Raw genomic sequence first — 13,763 nt, 5'->3', positions numbered from 1 at the left:
AAGAGGAAGGAGTGTGCAGCAAGGGAAGTTGCTGCTGCTGTTATATATATATGTTATTGTAAATAAATGTTATTACGGGGTCTATATTAAAAAAAAAAATGTTATTACTTTGTATCCTTAAAACTCGTGCTGGATTCTTCGTGGCCCTCACAAAAGGCTGGTTTAGCTCAGTAGGCTAGACAGCTGGTTTGCGATGCAGAACAAGGCCTGCAGTGCGGATTCAATTCCCGTACCAGCTGAGAATTTTTAATTCTCCCTCGCAGTACCCGAACAGGTGCCGGAATGTGGCAACTAGGGGCTTTTCACAGTAACTTCATTGCAGTGTTAATGTAAGCCTACTTGTGACAATAAAAGATTATTATTATTGTTATTACTTTCCCACCTATTTTAGTGTCATCTACAAATTTAGCTACAGTATCTTCTACCCCTGCATCCAAGTCATTAATAAATATTGTAAATAGTTGAGGCCTGGCGACCGAATCCTGTGACACCCCACGAGTTACATCTTGCCTACCAGAAAACAAACCGACTCTCTGCCTTCTGTTGGTTAGCCAGTCTTTTATCCAAGCTAATAAACTATCCCTAACCTCATGTGATCTTACCTTGTTTAATAAGTATTTGTGCGGCTCCTTATCAAATGCCTTCTGGAAGTTCACATGCACCACAACTACAGAATTCTCATTATCCACTTGGCTTGTTATATCTACAAAGCATTCTCACAAATTATTCAAACATGATTTACCCTTCATAAAACCATGCTGACTCTAATGGATTGCATTTTGACTTTCCAAATGACCTGTTATTAACTTCCTTACTAATGTATTCTAATAATCTCCCAACGACAGGTGGTCCATAGTTTCTTACATTCTGCCTCCATCCCTATTTGAATGAGGGTGTGACATTAGCATTTTTCCAATTGTTACTCCACCTGGTCACCTCCTAACAGTGGCTAAGAGACTGGACCAGAGCCATAACTTTTTTAAGTTTGAAGACGGTGCGGAACGATAATGATAATATAAGAAATAAGGCTTGGTTATTTTATAAAGACAAGAAAAGAAAACAATATTTAAACTTCATCTCTAACATTAACAGATTACATGTAGTTTCTTAACCTTCACACACTAGTTCCCATTAAACATCACTTTATCAGAACATACAGCTGTCATGCCACTTACACAGGGAGTTAAAGGCAATACTTGCATTTATGAACCAATTTTTCTTCTGGTAGGGACAATCAGAACCCCTTTCCCAAGTTTGCCTCTGTGGAAACTTTCATGACCTTTCTTGGTCGATTTCCAAAGCCTTCTGCCGTACCGGTTCAAAACAGGATTCTCTCTTTCTCTCTCTAAGTTCCGCCCAGCCCCTCAAACAAAGGTTCTCTAGGGTTTCCAGACTTGAACCCATCATCATTATCTTGGCTGTTTGGTGGCCCACTCCCCTTCATAAAAAGAAAAGAGCCATGCTATTGATATACGACTAACATCCCATTGCCGGACTAAGAGGCCATCAAACTCTGTGATGGGCTAGCGGCTGGTCAGTCAGGAGTGTCCCAAAGGACAATGGATCTGGGTCATCTTGTGTATTCCCACGAACAAATTTAAGTCTGACTGGGACCAGTGTAACTCGGCCAGGTACGGGCGTATCCCTCTGACTCCATGATAGCAGGCTTCCCCCCCTCCTCCCCCCGCCCCCCCCCCCCCCCGTCCCCCTGTCCGCTCAGTGCTCTGCTGTCCTTCATTTCTGTTCTTCTTTGCAATATATTTTTTAAGTGTTTTTCTTTTCTTTTTTCAAATATATTTAGAGCACCCAATTATTTATTTCCAATTAAGGGGCAATTTAGTGTGGTTAAATGACCTACCCTGCATATCTTTTTGGGTTATGGGGATGAGACTCATGGAGACACAGTGAGAATGTGAAATCTCCACACGGACAGTGACCCAAGGCCAGGATCGAATCCGGGTCCTCGGCACCATGGGGCAGCAGTGTTAACCTCTGCACCACCGTGCCGCCCCATGTTGTTCCTTTCATAATTGGCTTGCAATTCTTAGTATTGCCCTCAGTATAATTGTACTTTTTTCCAGGTTTGTGCTATTAATTACTCGTGAAAAAATTAGATTTATCCTTGTATGTCTGCAGCCATTTCAAAATGTCATACTTACTCCTCAACACATCCACTGTGACTTAATCTGAGGGTTTAAATGACCAGTTTTGCACTTGGACTGTATATTTCAAACACAGGCAGGGAAATGGAGACAGCACCCTGTGCGTGGGACCTGTATTGCCCACTTTGATTAAATATTGCTGGACGTTTGATCACATGACTTGAGCCCCCAACAGCAGTCATTCCTCAGCCAACATGTCCAACCTACTGATGCACAGCGCCCCTACGCCAATTGGAAAGCAAAAAGATTCGATGCCTGACCATCAGCCAAACAGCCATTCTCTCTCTCACATTTTCAATATTTTTGCATCCAGAGAAGAAAAATGTTCAAAGCAGTTTTAAAAAAAAACTATCTCCTTTAATATCCTGATGGTTTTTCTCCAGGGTCGCACACAGCAGTGTCCTGGAGATTGATCTTCAATTCTTAAAGACTCCAAGTCAATCCCAATTGGCCAGGCTGGAATGGTGTGGAGGGTCTGGCTGGCAGTATCCAGGGCAACAGTTGGGAGCAGTACTGGCCAGAGTGTGGAGCAAAGCAACCACATGAATTGGGATTAACAATGGGACCAACAGGTTTCAGAGTGGAATCTGGCCAGGACAGAGTTGAAGTAGGGAAGGAAGGAGATAGGGGCTATTGGGAGACACCAGAAAGGAAAAGGGTGGTGGGTGAGGTGTGGGGAGTTAGGGGGAGAAGGGAAAATATCTGAAGCCTAAGATGGTTTTTCAGAGTCATGATCTGGTCACTTGGTCTTGTCACATTAAATGCAGATCACAATTACATTCCTCATGCACGGTGCTACGACCCCTTGGGCTAGAGTGCAGTCAATTCCAGCCCCACTTGACCCAGAGTCACAGCACAGGTGAATTAACCAATCATTCTTAGAAATATACCTGAAGTCTTTAGCCCTTGGCTGCTCAATAATTACAGTCACCAGGTTTGTAAATGAAACACGATTATTGTTTATTTAAAACAAGAAGTATAATGAAATCTGCAGCAAATACAACTGGTTAACTATCATCTAATTCCCCACTTTAATTTGCCTCCCACCCTCTACACAAACACAAGACAGACAAACACAGAGGGTAGAAAGGGGTAATAAATAAGAAGTGAAAGGATAAGGAGTCTTCGTTTTAGATGGTGGCCTTTAGCACACCTTCTTTCACAGCAAACTTGCAGCTTAAAGCCTTTGTTTGCAGCCCGTAATGGCCTTCTCTGTAGAGTCATTAATTAAGTTTTTTGCAACTTCAAAAATACAGCACTCACAGCTTATCTGGTGAAAACACGGAGAGAGAGAACAGCAGAACCCTGTCTCTGTTCTGCCAGGATCAAAACTGTAACTCCTTGGGACTCTGAAAATCATTCTGCTGGGCTAGGGTCTGGTCACCACATGTTACCGGGCAGAGTACGGTCTTTTGGACCAATTCATTTTCCACCAGCCAATCAATCGAACCGAGTCCCACCCCATCTCTCTCTCTCTCTCTCTAGTGCCAACATGTCTTGAACAGAGACTGGTAGAGTGTTCTCTCCTGTAACTTCTGAATTCTGCTACTTGCCTTAAAGATACATGTCCATTAATCATCCATGGGTTAAAAATAATATGAGCAATATGAAAGAAAGGGGAAATAAAGGAATAAACAAGTAGGACCCTTACAATGGTAATAGAAGCTGAAGCATGCAATAATTCAAAGGAGTTGCAGTGCAGTGTCTGGCTCAGAACGTTCAGCCTAGGCTCGGTAGACTGGACCATGAAGTGTCAGATTAGACACTTAAGTTTAGAAACAAACCATTTGGCTCAAGTGATCCAGCCCAATTTATGCTTTACATGAACTGCCTCCAACCCTACATCATCAAAATCATGATGAACCTGCACACAGTAAATAGGAAGGATCTGCTCCCATTGAGGGGAGGGCCAAGAACGAGAGGATGCTAATTTGAAGTGATTAGCAAAGGAACCAGAGGTGACATGAAGAGAAACCATTTTACGCAACAAGTGTTATGATTTGGGTCGCTCTGGGTAAGGGATGGTTTTATATTGGGCACTGGATAATTGTCTGAAGAGGAAGGATGTGCACGGTTATGGGAAAAGGGCAAAGCAGTGCGAGTAGTTGAGTTGCTCTTGCAGGGAGCTGATTGGGTACAGAATGGGGCCATTCAGATCATCATGGCATGAGTACGATGGAATGAATGGCCCTTCTGTACCCAATCAACATATCCTTCTAATTTCCTTCTAATTCCCCTAAATTTCCAACTACTTATTAATAAACTGACCCCAGCTGTGTAGCGAAGACAGAGTTAGTTTTGATACTTCCCTTGAAGGAACAGTTGAAAACACTAGTTATTTAAGTTCACACATGATGAATGGGGTGTCATGCCCAGTGAAGACATGTCCTATTCGTAACTTTGAATCTGGCTGCACTCAGTACAGTGTTCAGAATTGTCTTTCATTTTTTAAAAAAAGGACACTCATAAAATTGCTAAAATGGCTTCCGAGGGTCTTTCTTGTGCCTTTTACAATTTCTGCAGAGGTAAACGTTTGCTTCTACCTGAATATATCTCTGGAATGTTCTCAAATGTAAATGAGTTTCTCAGGTGCAAAGGGACCATCCTTACTAGCTCAATAAAAATTGACTGCCAGAGCCATGATATAGAACATCAAATGAAGTGAGTTAATTGCAGCTGTTGGTGCATTACAATCATTCTCCCAATGTGTATCAATCACCCTGGCTCCAACCCATTATGTGAAAAATGGAAATTACTGAAACTTGTCATCATGTGACTGAAACTAGCTTCTGATACCAGGTTCTTTATTACTCCAAGAACCAGAGTGAAACACAGTTAGTCTTCACAAGAACACCATCTGCAGGGAACATCAGCAACAGCAAAAAGCAGTAGGCCCACATCTTTTTAAATCTGGAGACAGTTATACCAAAGATGTCTCCAAGCCTGATTACTATTCCCTACTCACCTGTGAAGAAACCTGATCTCCTGGTACAAAGAAACACTACATGAGTAAGTCAATTGCCTGCTGAATATCCATATCTTTGAGAAAATCCTCAAATAATCCCTAGCATATGACTACAGTTATTGAAACCACCCAAAGTACCCTTTCAATGTGAAAATGCTGCCTTCGCCATGCCTGCAATGACAGATTTTCCTACAACGAACAAAACACATGAACTATGCTTTTGTTTACAATATGTAAAGGTGCACTGTTCTCTTGAACTGTATCATTCATGTGCGTGGACATACCATTTAGACTTAAGAGGATGAATTTGCCAATAAAAAACATCTTTATTTAAACCCACAAAAACTTGCTCCTGTTATTTAAATTGATCACACACTCCAGGGGCCAAGAAACGTACACATCTTCCCCTCTTTAAAAACCACAATGATTACGGACAATAAGGTGTGCAAAGGAGATCAGTCACCATGACTCCAAACCATTATGCGGAAAATGGAATGCACTGAAATTTTTCATCACATGGCCAAAACTAGCCCCTGATACCAGGTCCTTTGAAATTCCAAGAATTAGGCTGCACAAGAACACCATCTGCAGGGAGCATCAGCAGCAGCAAAAGAGCCCAAAGGATTTCAGTTCTCTTCGGATTCTGTTTGTGATAAGGGCGATGTAGGGAGCAGGAGACAGAGAGAACTTTGGAAAAAGCAAATACACATTTTGAGGGGCGTCATGCAGTGTAGCAGAGGAAGCAGTGACACCTCCAGATTCAAAGAAAGCACTGCTTAATTGAAAGGGAAGATTTGTGTCATGGGCCACTGAATGAAGAGGCATAACATGAATAATCAGCATTGCAGGAACACAAATACCAAATGCTGAAAATTCACCATGAACAAGGCCCTCATAATAATTTTCAGTACAAACAACTTTGAATTAAATTTTACAATCTCAGACAATTTTAGTTGTTGTAGGAACTGATTTTCGTGGGCGGAGAACATCCATATTCCTAAATAATTAAATGGAAAAAAACGTGAAATTAATGAGTGGCGAACTGGCCCGGGGATGTGGCCCTGTTCAACAGAATGGGAATGAAATATGAGAGAGGCGGGGCGGAGGGGTGTTTGAAAGATGTGAAAGTTATGGATATATCACGGGTCTTTCAGAGTCGACTTTGAAGCATTCATGGTATTCAGCAACAAAGTGGCTCATTGTCACATCTCTTTATTGTCTCCCGAGTCAACATTCAGTTCAGCTCAGCCAGCACTCACCTCTTCATGTCCACTGTGTTAATGGTGAAAGCAACTTTCTTTAACCACAGGATCATAAACAAACGTTGGGAGAATGGGCAGTTCCCAATACTCTCACCATCATCACTGGCCTGCACACAGAGAATACGTTCAAAGGTTAGGTCTCCTTTTGTTCAGTCAGAGCAATCAAAATTCTGGCAATTTGTAAAAAAAAGATTTTCATAATGCGCAACTCTTGCACGGTTCTGTTTCACAACTACCTGCCGTTATTTTATCAGTATGGACTGCACTAAAAGGCTTTAAAGAAAGAGGAGAGATGCACAGAGAATGGAGGGCTTAAGGAATAGTTATTTTGTGATACAGTGGCTGAAGCTTCAATGAAATGAAATGAAAACCGCTTATTGTCACAAGTCGACTTCAAATGAAGTTACTGTGAAAAGCCCCTAGTCGCCACATTCCGGCGCCTGTTCGGGGAGGCTGGTACGGGAATTGAACCATGCTGCTGGCCTGCCTTGGTCTGCTTTAAAAACCAGCTATTTAGCCCAGTGTGCATGGTCTAGAAGTGTGGGGATGGAGTGGGCAGGCAGGTAAACAATGCTCGGCAAAAACTCAGCGAAACTCTGATTGTGGCGCTATTCCGACAAGGTCAGCCAGCTGTTTTGGCTCCTGGGGATGAAAGGCATTGGCCCTTTAAGAATGTCCATCTGTCAAAACACGATGTTAAGTCGGATAAGAATACCAAGCTCATATGTCAGAGGAATGAAGCAGCACCTGTGCTGTGCAAGGGGAAGTTGCACAACCAAATAAAAATACTGTTTTGGAAACCACCACACAATGGACTGTGTGTGGCCAGAATATCTGCCTGTGTCGAAAAGAATATAACACAAAGACAATTAGCAGGAAACATTTTGCAGAGAATCGGGAGTGGGTTTGTGTCTCGAGTTTCCTGAAAGAAAGTATGCATGTTTCTTTTGGACCTTTCACATCCCCGGGATAACCCAAAGCACTTTACAGGCATCGCACATGTTGGGATGTGATAAAGGTGATCTGCCCAGTATGATTCAGTGCTTAATGAATTTGCAGTGTGGCATTTGATGAGTCTGTGTGTCTTTTTAACGCTTTGGGCACTGCAGGATTATAGAACTCCCTGTAGTTACACAACTTGATTCCTAAGCAAAGAGAAAACAGTGGAGATTCTCAGTTAGTCAGGCAGCACCTGAGGAGAGAGAAACAGAAACCTAGGCAGAGATTGTGCGCCCTTCCTGCTGGCATGACTTTCCAGTCCCGCTCAAGACCCCCCCCCGCGCGGCGGTAGATGAACAACTCAAATGGACATTGACATTGACGGGACCAGAGGATCTCACCTGTGGCCAATAGTGAACAACCTCCACCACCAGGAAACACGCCAGGAGGGAGAGGGGAGGTGGAAAATCCCAACTTGTGAAAAAAGGTTCTTGATTTGAAACTGTAACCGTGTTTCTCTCACTATAAATACTGCCTGACCCACTGAGTATTTCCAGCAATTTCTGTTTTGTTTCAGATTTCCCGAAACCACAGCATTTTGCTTTTGTTTATCCCCAAGGAAATGGTTGAATGACTAAGTAAACACAGCGTCAGGCCCATGAACAGATGTTGTTCGATTCAATACAAACAGTATATTACCTATTCCAGGACAACAAGTCAATGCATTGGGCAAATATACAGATAGATCACATTGAGAAGAGAGTTAGGGGAGATGGGGAAGGCTGCAGTGAGCTTGAGGCCAGCCATTCACTCTGAAGACCTGTGTTCACCTTGATCTCATACTGAGAGACCTACCTGAAACTGTGATTGGAAAGTCTCAAAGGGGACAGATAACCTCCACCTATCTTGACCCAGCTCAGTGGAGATCCTTCCCCAAATGCACTTTCTCCACTTTTGAAGGAACTTCCTAAAATGCATCATTTCGAACAAAGCACTCTCCCTGTCCAAAGCACTCTCCCTGCTGACAGGAAATTGTGAGAGGGCAGACACCTTGCAGAACCAAGCACTGGTCCAAATTCCATCAACCTCTGCCACAGAAACCCTTTCCATCCTCAGGAAATTCTGGCCCTCCCACACTACAATTATACCATTTTGCTATAGGCACTGCAATGACCTCACCATATCACCTTCCTATCCTTGATATAATAATCTCATGGATCTCCAAGTGCTGTTCAACATGGAGGAGTACTGATTCATCGGCTGATGATGGCCGGTATGTGGTAATCAGCAGAGAGCTTCCTTGCCCATATTTAACCTGAAGCCATGAGACTTCATGGGGTCCAGAGTTGATGTTGAGGGCTTCCAGAGTAACTCCCTCCCGACTGTATACCACTGTTCCTCCGCCTCTGCATGGTCTGTCCTGCCGGTGAGACAGGGCATACCCAGGAATGGTGACTGTGCTGTCTGGGATATTGTCTGTAAGGTATGATTCTGTGAGTATAACTATGTTTGGCTGTTGCTTAACTAGTTGTGAGACAGCTCTTCCAACTTTGGCACAAGCCGCCAGATGTTAGAAAGGAGATCTTTGCAGGGTTGACAGGGCTAGCTATCGTTTCCGGCGCCTGGTATGATGCCGGGTAGTCCGTCCAGTTTGATTTCTTTATTGTGTGTTATCGTAGCAGTTGATTACAATCGAGTGGCTTGCTCGGCCATTTCAGAGGGCATTTAAGTGTCAACCACATTGCTGTGGGTCTGGAGCCATATGTAGGCCAGACCGGGTGAGGACGGCAGATTTCCTTCCCTAAAGGACATGAGTGAACCAAATGGATCTTTCACAACAATCGACAATAGTTTCACGGTCAATATTAGACTTTTAATTCCAGATATTTTATTGAGGCTTTTTAAAAATTCCGCCACCTCCATGGTGGAATTCGAACCAGGGTCCCCAGAGCATTACCCTGGGTCTCTGGATTACTAGTCCAGTGACAATACCACTACGCCACTGCCTCCCCCCCCTGCACCAAGACTTACAGTGCATTCCTCAGCATATGGTCCTGGTCCTTGATATGTTCCTTGATATGATCTCACTGTTACATATCCTACATACAATACTCGGTGACCGCATAAATACAGATTCCCCTGTGCTACCTCACCCTACATTGATATGCTCCACACTCGTGCCATGCTTAATTTGCTCAATCTAATCTTCTAACCTGCACCAGATAATGATCATACACCACTGATCCAAGATGAGTTCATTCCTTGACAAGAGACGTCCCTGCACGCACAACTTTAAATGCAGCAGGAAATCAACTAAAATCAAATTGGCGTACATTGATTAGTTTTCTGCTTGTTTTGTAAGCCTTTGGATATGCTTTTGTTGCCTGAGAAATAAGATTGACTGGGAAGCTGATTTGAGGGCAATACGATGGCTGTTGATACTTTCAAGTGTGGAATCTGGACTTGAATCCCACTCAGACAAATGCGATAAACTCTCCTCAACCTTCTGTTGGCGATGCGAAATGCGAGTGAAATCAAGTTGAGCACATCCAAAGTTGTTGGGGTCATGTCTGCAAGTTTCTAAAATAATGGTTGTCAGTCTTACCAAGTCAGGGGACAAAGGCATGCTGGGTGGGATATGGATAAGTTCATAATCCTTAAGGAGAGATACATCAATGCTGAATATTGAAACACATGCACCACAGAACTTCCAAATCGAGTGTTTGGAAGGTTGAAGGTCCATGGCTGAGGCTGTCACATCTGAACTGAAAGGACTTGATAACACTCGGTCTTAAAGTGTTCCAGCACTGACATCCCTCATCTCGAGGAGCCACATTTTAAAATCAGGACATATTTGTATTTTTCAACATTTATCTGTACCCGTTCATATGTTCTGAAAATAATTCAGCTCTTTTGAACATGAAGAAAATTTAGAAAAGTACTCCCTCCCTATCAGGACAGCCAATGAAGTATAATTCTGCTGTGGCAGCGCTAGGAGGAGGTCTTTAGGTGCAGTGGTAGAGCCCCTCCCTCTGGGCAAGAGCCTCCGGGTTCAAATCCAACGCCAGGACTAGTTGGCTACCGGAGGAGTGTTCATAACCCAGTTCAATGCCGGACAATCAGCTCGGGAATCCTTCCACCACTTCCCGACTTTCCGAAAATGGAAAAACAGTGTGCTTGTGAAGATGAATTTTTTTTTAAAAGTACCGAATGCCTGGGCGTGGTGCCATTGCTGCCTCCACTTAAAGGAAGTAAGATGGGACTCCCTACATCATTCAGCATGAGGAACAACTCTGTTTCCCACTGCACCTTAATATCTGGTTGCAACTTTGACTGACAGCTGAGATGGTGTGGCTTATTTTGTGGGCAGAGGTCTATTAGGACTAAGTATCTGATGAGTGTATAGCACTGCTGCCTCACAGCTCCAGGGACCAGTTTCAATCCCAGCCTCGGGTGACTGTCTGTGCGGAGTTTGTACGTTCTCCCCGTGTCTGCGTGTGTTTCCTCTGGGTGCTCCGATTTCCACCCACAGTCCAAAGATGTGCAGGTTAGGTGGATTGGCGAAATTTCCCCTTAGTGTCCAAAGATTGGTTGGGGTTGCTGGGTAACGGGGAAAGGGTGGAGGTGTGGGCTTAAGTAGGGTGCTCTTTCAAGGGCTGGTGTAGACTTGATGGGCCGAATGGCCTCCTTCTGCACTCTAAATTCTATGATTCTGAAAATGAAAGATCGCGGGTGGGGCTGGGTGCCAATGTGGAGCAAACCCCAGGCCTTCACAGCTTGCCCTGAGTCACTTACTGCCCCTCCATGTACTAAATGGCTGCGGGGCAGCCAGCCAGATCAGGGGCTTTTTGGTGGGGGGGGCCTGCAGATCCTACCAACCACAAAACCCCGCACACTATTTCTGGATTTACACAGTATAGAGGTCCTGATGCTGAAGAAATGCGTTAGCACAGGAAGTAGTTGAGGCCAAAACATGAAGCAGTTCGATATAGTGCTTGGGATGAATGGGATCAAAGGATATGGGGCGAGAAAAGCAGGATTAGGCTATTGAGGTGGATGATCAGCCATGCTCATGATGAATGATGGAGCTGGTTCGAAGGGTCAAATGGCCTCCTCCTGCTTCTATTTTCTATATTACAATGCGACTGTATTAATTATTAAATCAAGATCAACATTGTGATATTTGGCCTCCTGTTCCGGTACAATTGAAAAGACTATCTCTAATTTATTTGTTACTGACAACTTGAGCTATAATTCAGGGGAGATAGTGGCCCAGTGGTAATTCAACTGGACTAGTAATCCCAGGGGATGTGGGTTCAAATCCCGCCACAACGGCTAACATAATTTGAATTAAATTAATAAATCTGGAATTGAAAACTAAGTCTCAGTAATGGGGACCATAAATCTAATATTGATGGCCGTCAAAACCCATCTGGTTCACTAATACCCTTTAGAAGATTTCCCTTCTGCACTGACTGCTACTTCTCTTCAGCTGAGTCAGTTAGTCCTCAAAGGCCCTCCCTTTTCCTTTGAAAGGATCCTGGCTCATCAAACTAATATAGCCTGAAAGACGCTTCAGCAATTTTGCAAATTGAAGGATGTAGAGTGACAGAAACTATGAGCAATTGATGATGTCGATTGTCAGCTGCACCTTTCATTTTCACTTTTATTTTTAATGAAATGTGGAAAACATTGGGAACCACTGGCTTTCATAGAATTTACAGGGCAGAAGGAGGCCATTCAGCCCATCGAGTCTGCACCAGCCATTGGAAAGAGCACCCTACCCAAGTCCACACCTCCACCCCATCCCCGTAACCCCACCTAACCTTTTTTGGACACGAAGGGCAATTTAAAAAAATATATATATATTTATTCAAATTTTTCAACAAATTTTCAACACATGCTAGAAGCAGCGGGAATTCCCTCACCTGCCGCCTCACAAACGCCCTCACTTGCATGTACCTGAAAGCGTTTCCCGGGGGTAGCCCAAGCTTCTCCTCCAGGGCCCCTAGGCTCTCAAACGTCCCATCGATGAACAGGTCCCCCATTCTTCTAATCCCTGCCCGATGCCAGCTCCGAAAACCCCATCCATCCTTCCCGGGACAAACTGATGATTCTCCCGAATCGGGGACCAAACCGAGGCTCCCACCTCGCCCGTGTCGCCTCCACTGCCCCCAGATCTTCAGCGTCACCGCCACCACCGGACTCGTGGTGTACCTTGTCGGCGAGAGCGGCAGCGGTGCCGTCACCAGCGCCCTCAGGCTCATGCCCACATAGGACTCTTGCCTCTTCCACGTCGCCCCCTCTCCCTCCATTACCCACTCACGGATCATCGCCATATTGGCTGCCCAATAATAGCCACACAAATTCGGCAGCGCCAGCCCCCCCCGTCCCTGCTCCAGAAACACTCTCTTCACCCACGGGGTCTGATTCGCCCACACAAATCCCATGATGCTCCTGCTTACCCGTTTGAAAAAGGCCTTGGGGATCACAATGGGAAGGCACTGGAACACAAAGAGAAACCTCGGGAGGACTGTCATTTTGACCGACTGCACCCGACCCGCTAGTGAGAGTGGCAGCATTTCCCATCTTTTAAAATCCTCCTCCATCTGCTCGACCAACTGTGTCAAATTGAGCTTGTGCAGGACCCCCCAACTCCTAGCTACTAGGATCCCTCGGGACCGAAAGCTCCTTTCCGCCCTCTTCAGCGGTAGCTCGTCTATCCCCCTTCCCTGGTCCCCTGAATGCACCACAAAGAGCTCACTCTTCCCTACGTTAAGTTTATACCCCGAAAAGTCCCCAAACTCCCTAAGGATCCGCATGGCTTCCGCCATCCCCTCCACTGGATCCGCCACATTCAACAACAGGTCGACGGCATACAACGACACCCGGTGTTCCTCTCCCCCCCGGACCAGTCCCTTCCATTTCCTGGACTCCCTCAGTGCCATGGCCAGCGGCTCAATTGCCAGTGCAAACAACAAGTGGGAAAAGGGGCATCCCTGCCTCATCCCCGGTACAGCCAAAAGTACTCCGACCTCCGCCGGTTCGTAGCCACACTCGCCACTGGGGCTCTATATAGCAGCCTGACCCAACTGATGAACCCCTTCCCGAACCCAAACCTCCGCAACACTTCTCAAAGATACTCCCACTCCACCCGATCAAAGGCCCTCTCCACGTCCATAGCTGCCACTATCTGCACTTCCCCCTCCACCGAGGGCATCATAATCACATTGAGGAGCCTCCACACATTTGTATTTAGCTGCCTACCCTTCACAAATCCCGTCTGGTCCTCATGAATCACCCCCGGGACACAGTCCTCAATTCTCATAGCCAGCACCTTCGCCAGCAACTTAGCATCAACATTGAGGAGCGACATCGGTCTATACGACCCACATTGCAATGGATCTTTGTCCCGCTTCAAGATCAAAGAAATCA

The 13,763-nt window shown here is 45.0% G+C and overlaps 1 protein-coding gene across 1 annotated transcript in view; it reads right to left on the bottom strand.

Moving 5' to 3' along the window:
• LOC140399088 (chloride intracellular channel protein 4-like) overlaps nucleotides 1–13,763 on the bottom strand; it is a 72,356-nt gene that overhangs the window by 36,190 nt on the left and 22,403 nt on the right. The window contains exon 2 of the mRNA XM_072488219.1: nucleotides 6,387–6,496. Within this exon, the coding sequence (XP_072344320.1) occupies nucleotides 6,387–6,496 (110 nt within the window). The remainder of the gene's footprint in view (nucleotides 1–6,386; nucleotides 6,497–13,763) is intronic.

Source organism: Scyliorhinus torazame, chromosome 22, assembly GCF_047496885.1.
Source record: "Scyliorhinus torazame isolate Kashiwa2021f chromosome 22, sScyTor2.1, whole genome shotgun sequence".
Taxonomy (NCBI): domain Eukaryota; kingdom Metazoa; phylum Chordata; class Chondrichthyes; order Carcharhiniformes; family Scyliorhinidae; genus Scyliorhinus; species Scyliorhinus torazame.
The sequence above is the reverse complement of the archived record's forward strand: the minus strand, read 5'-3'. Positions and strand labels throughout refer to the sequence as shown.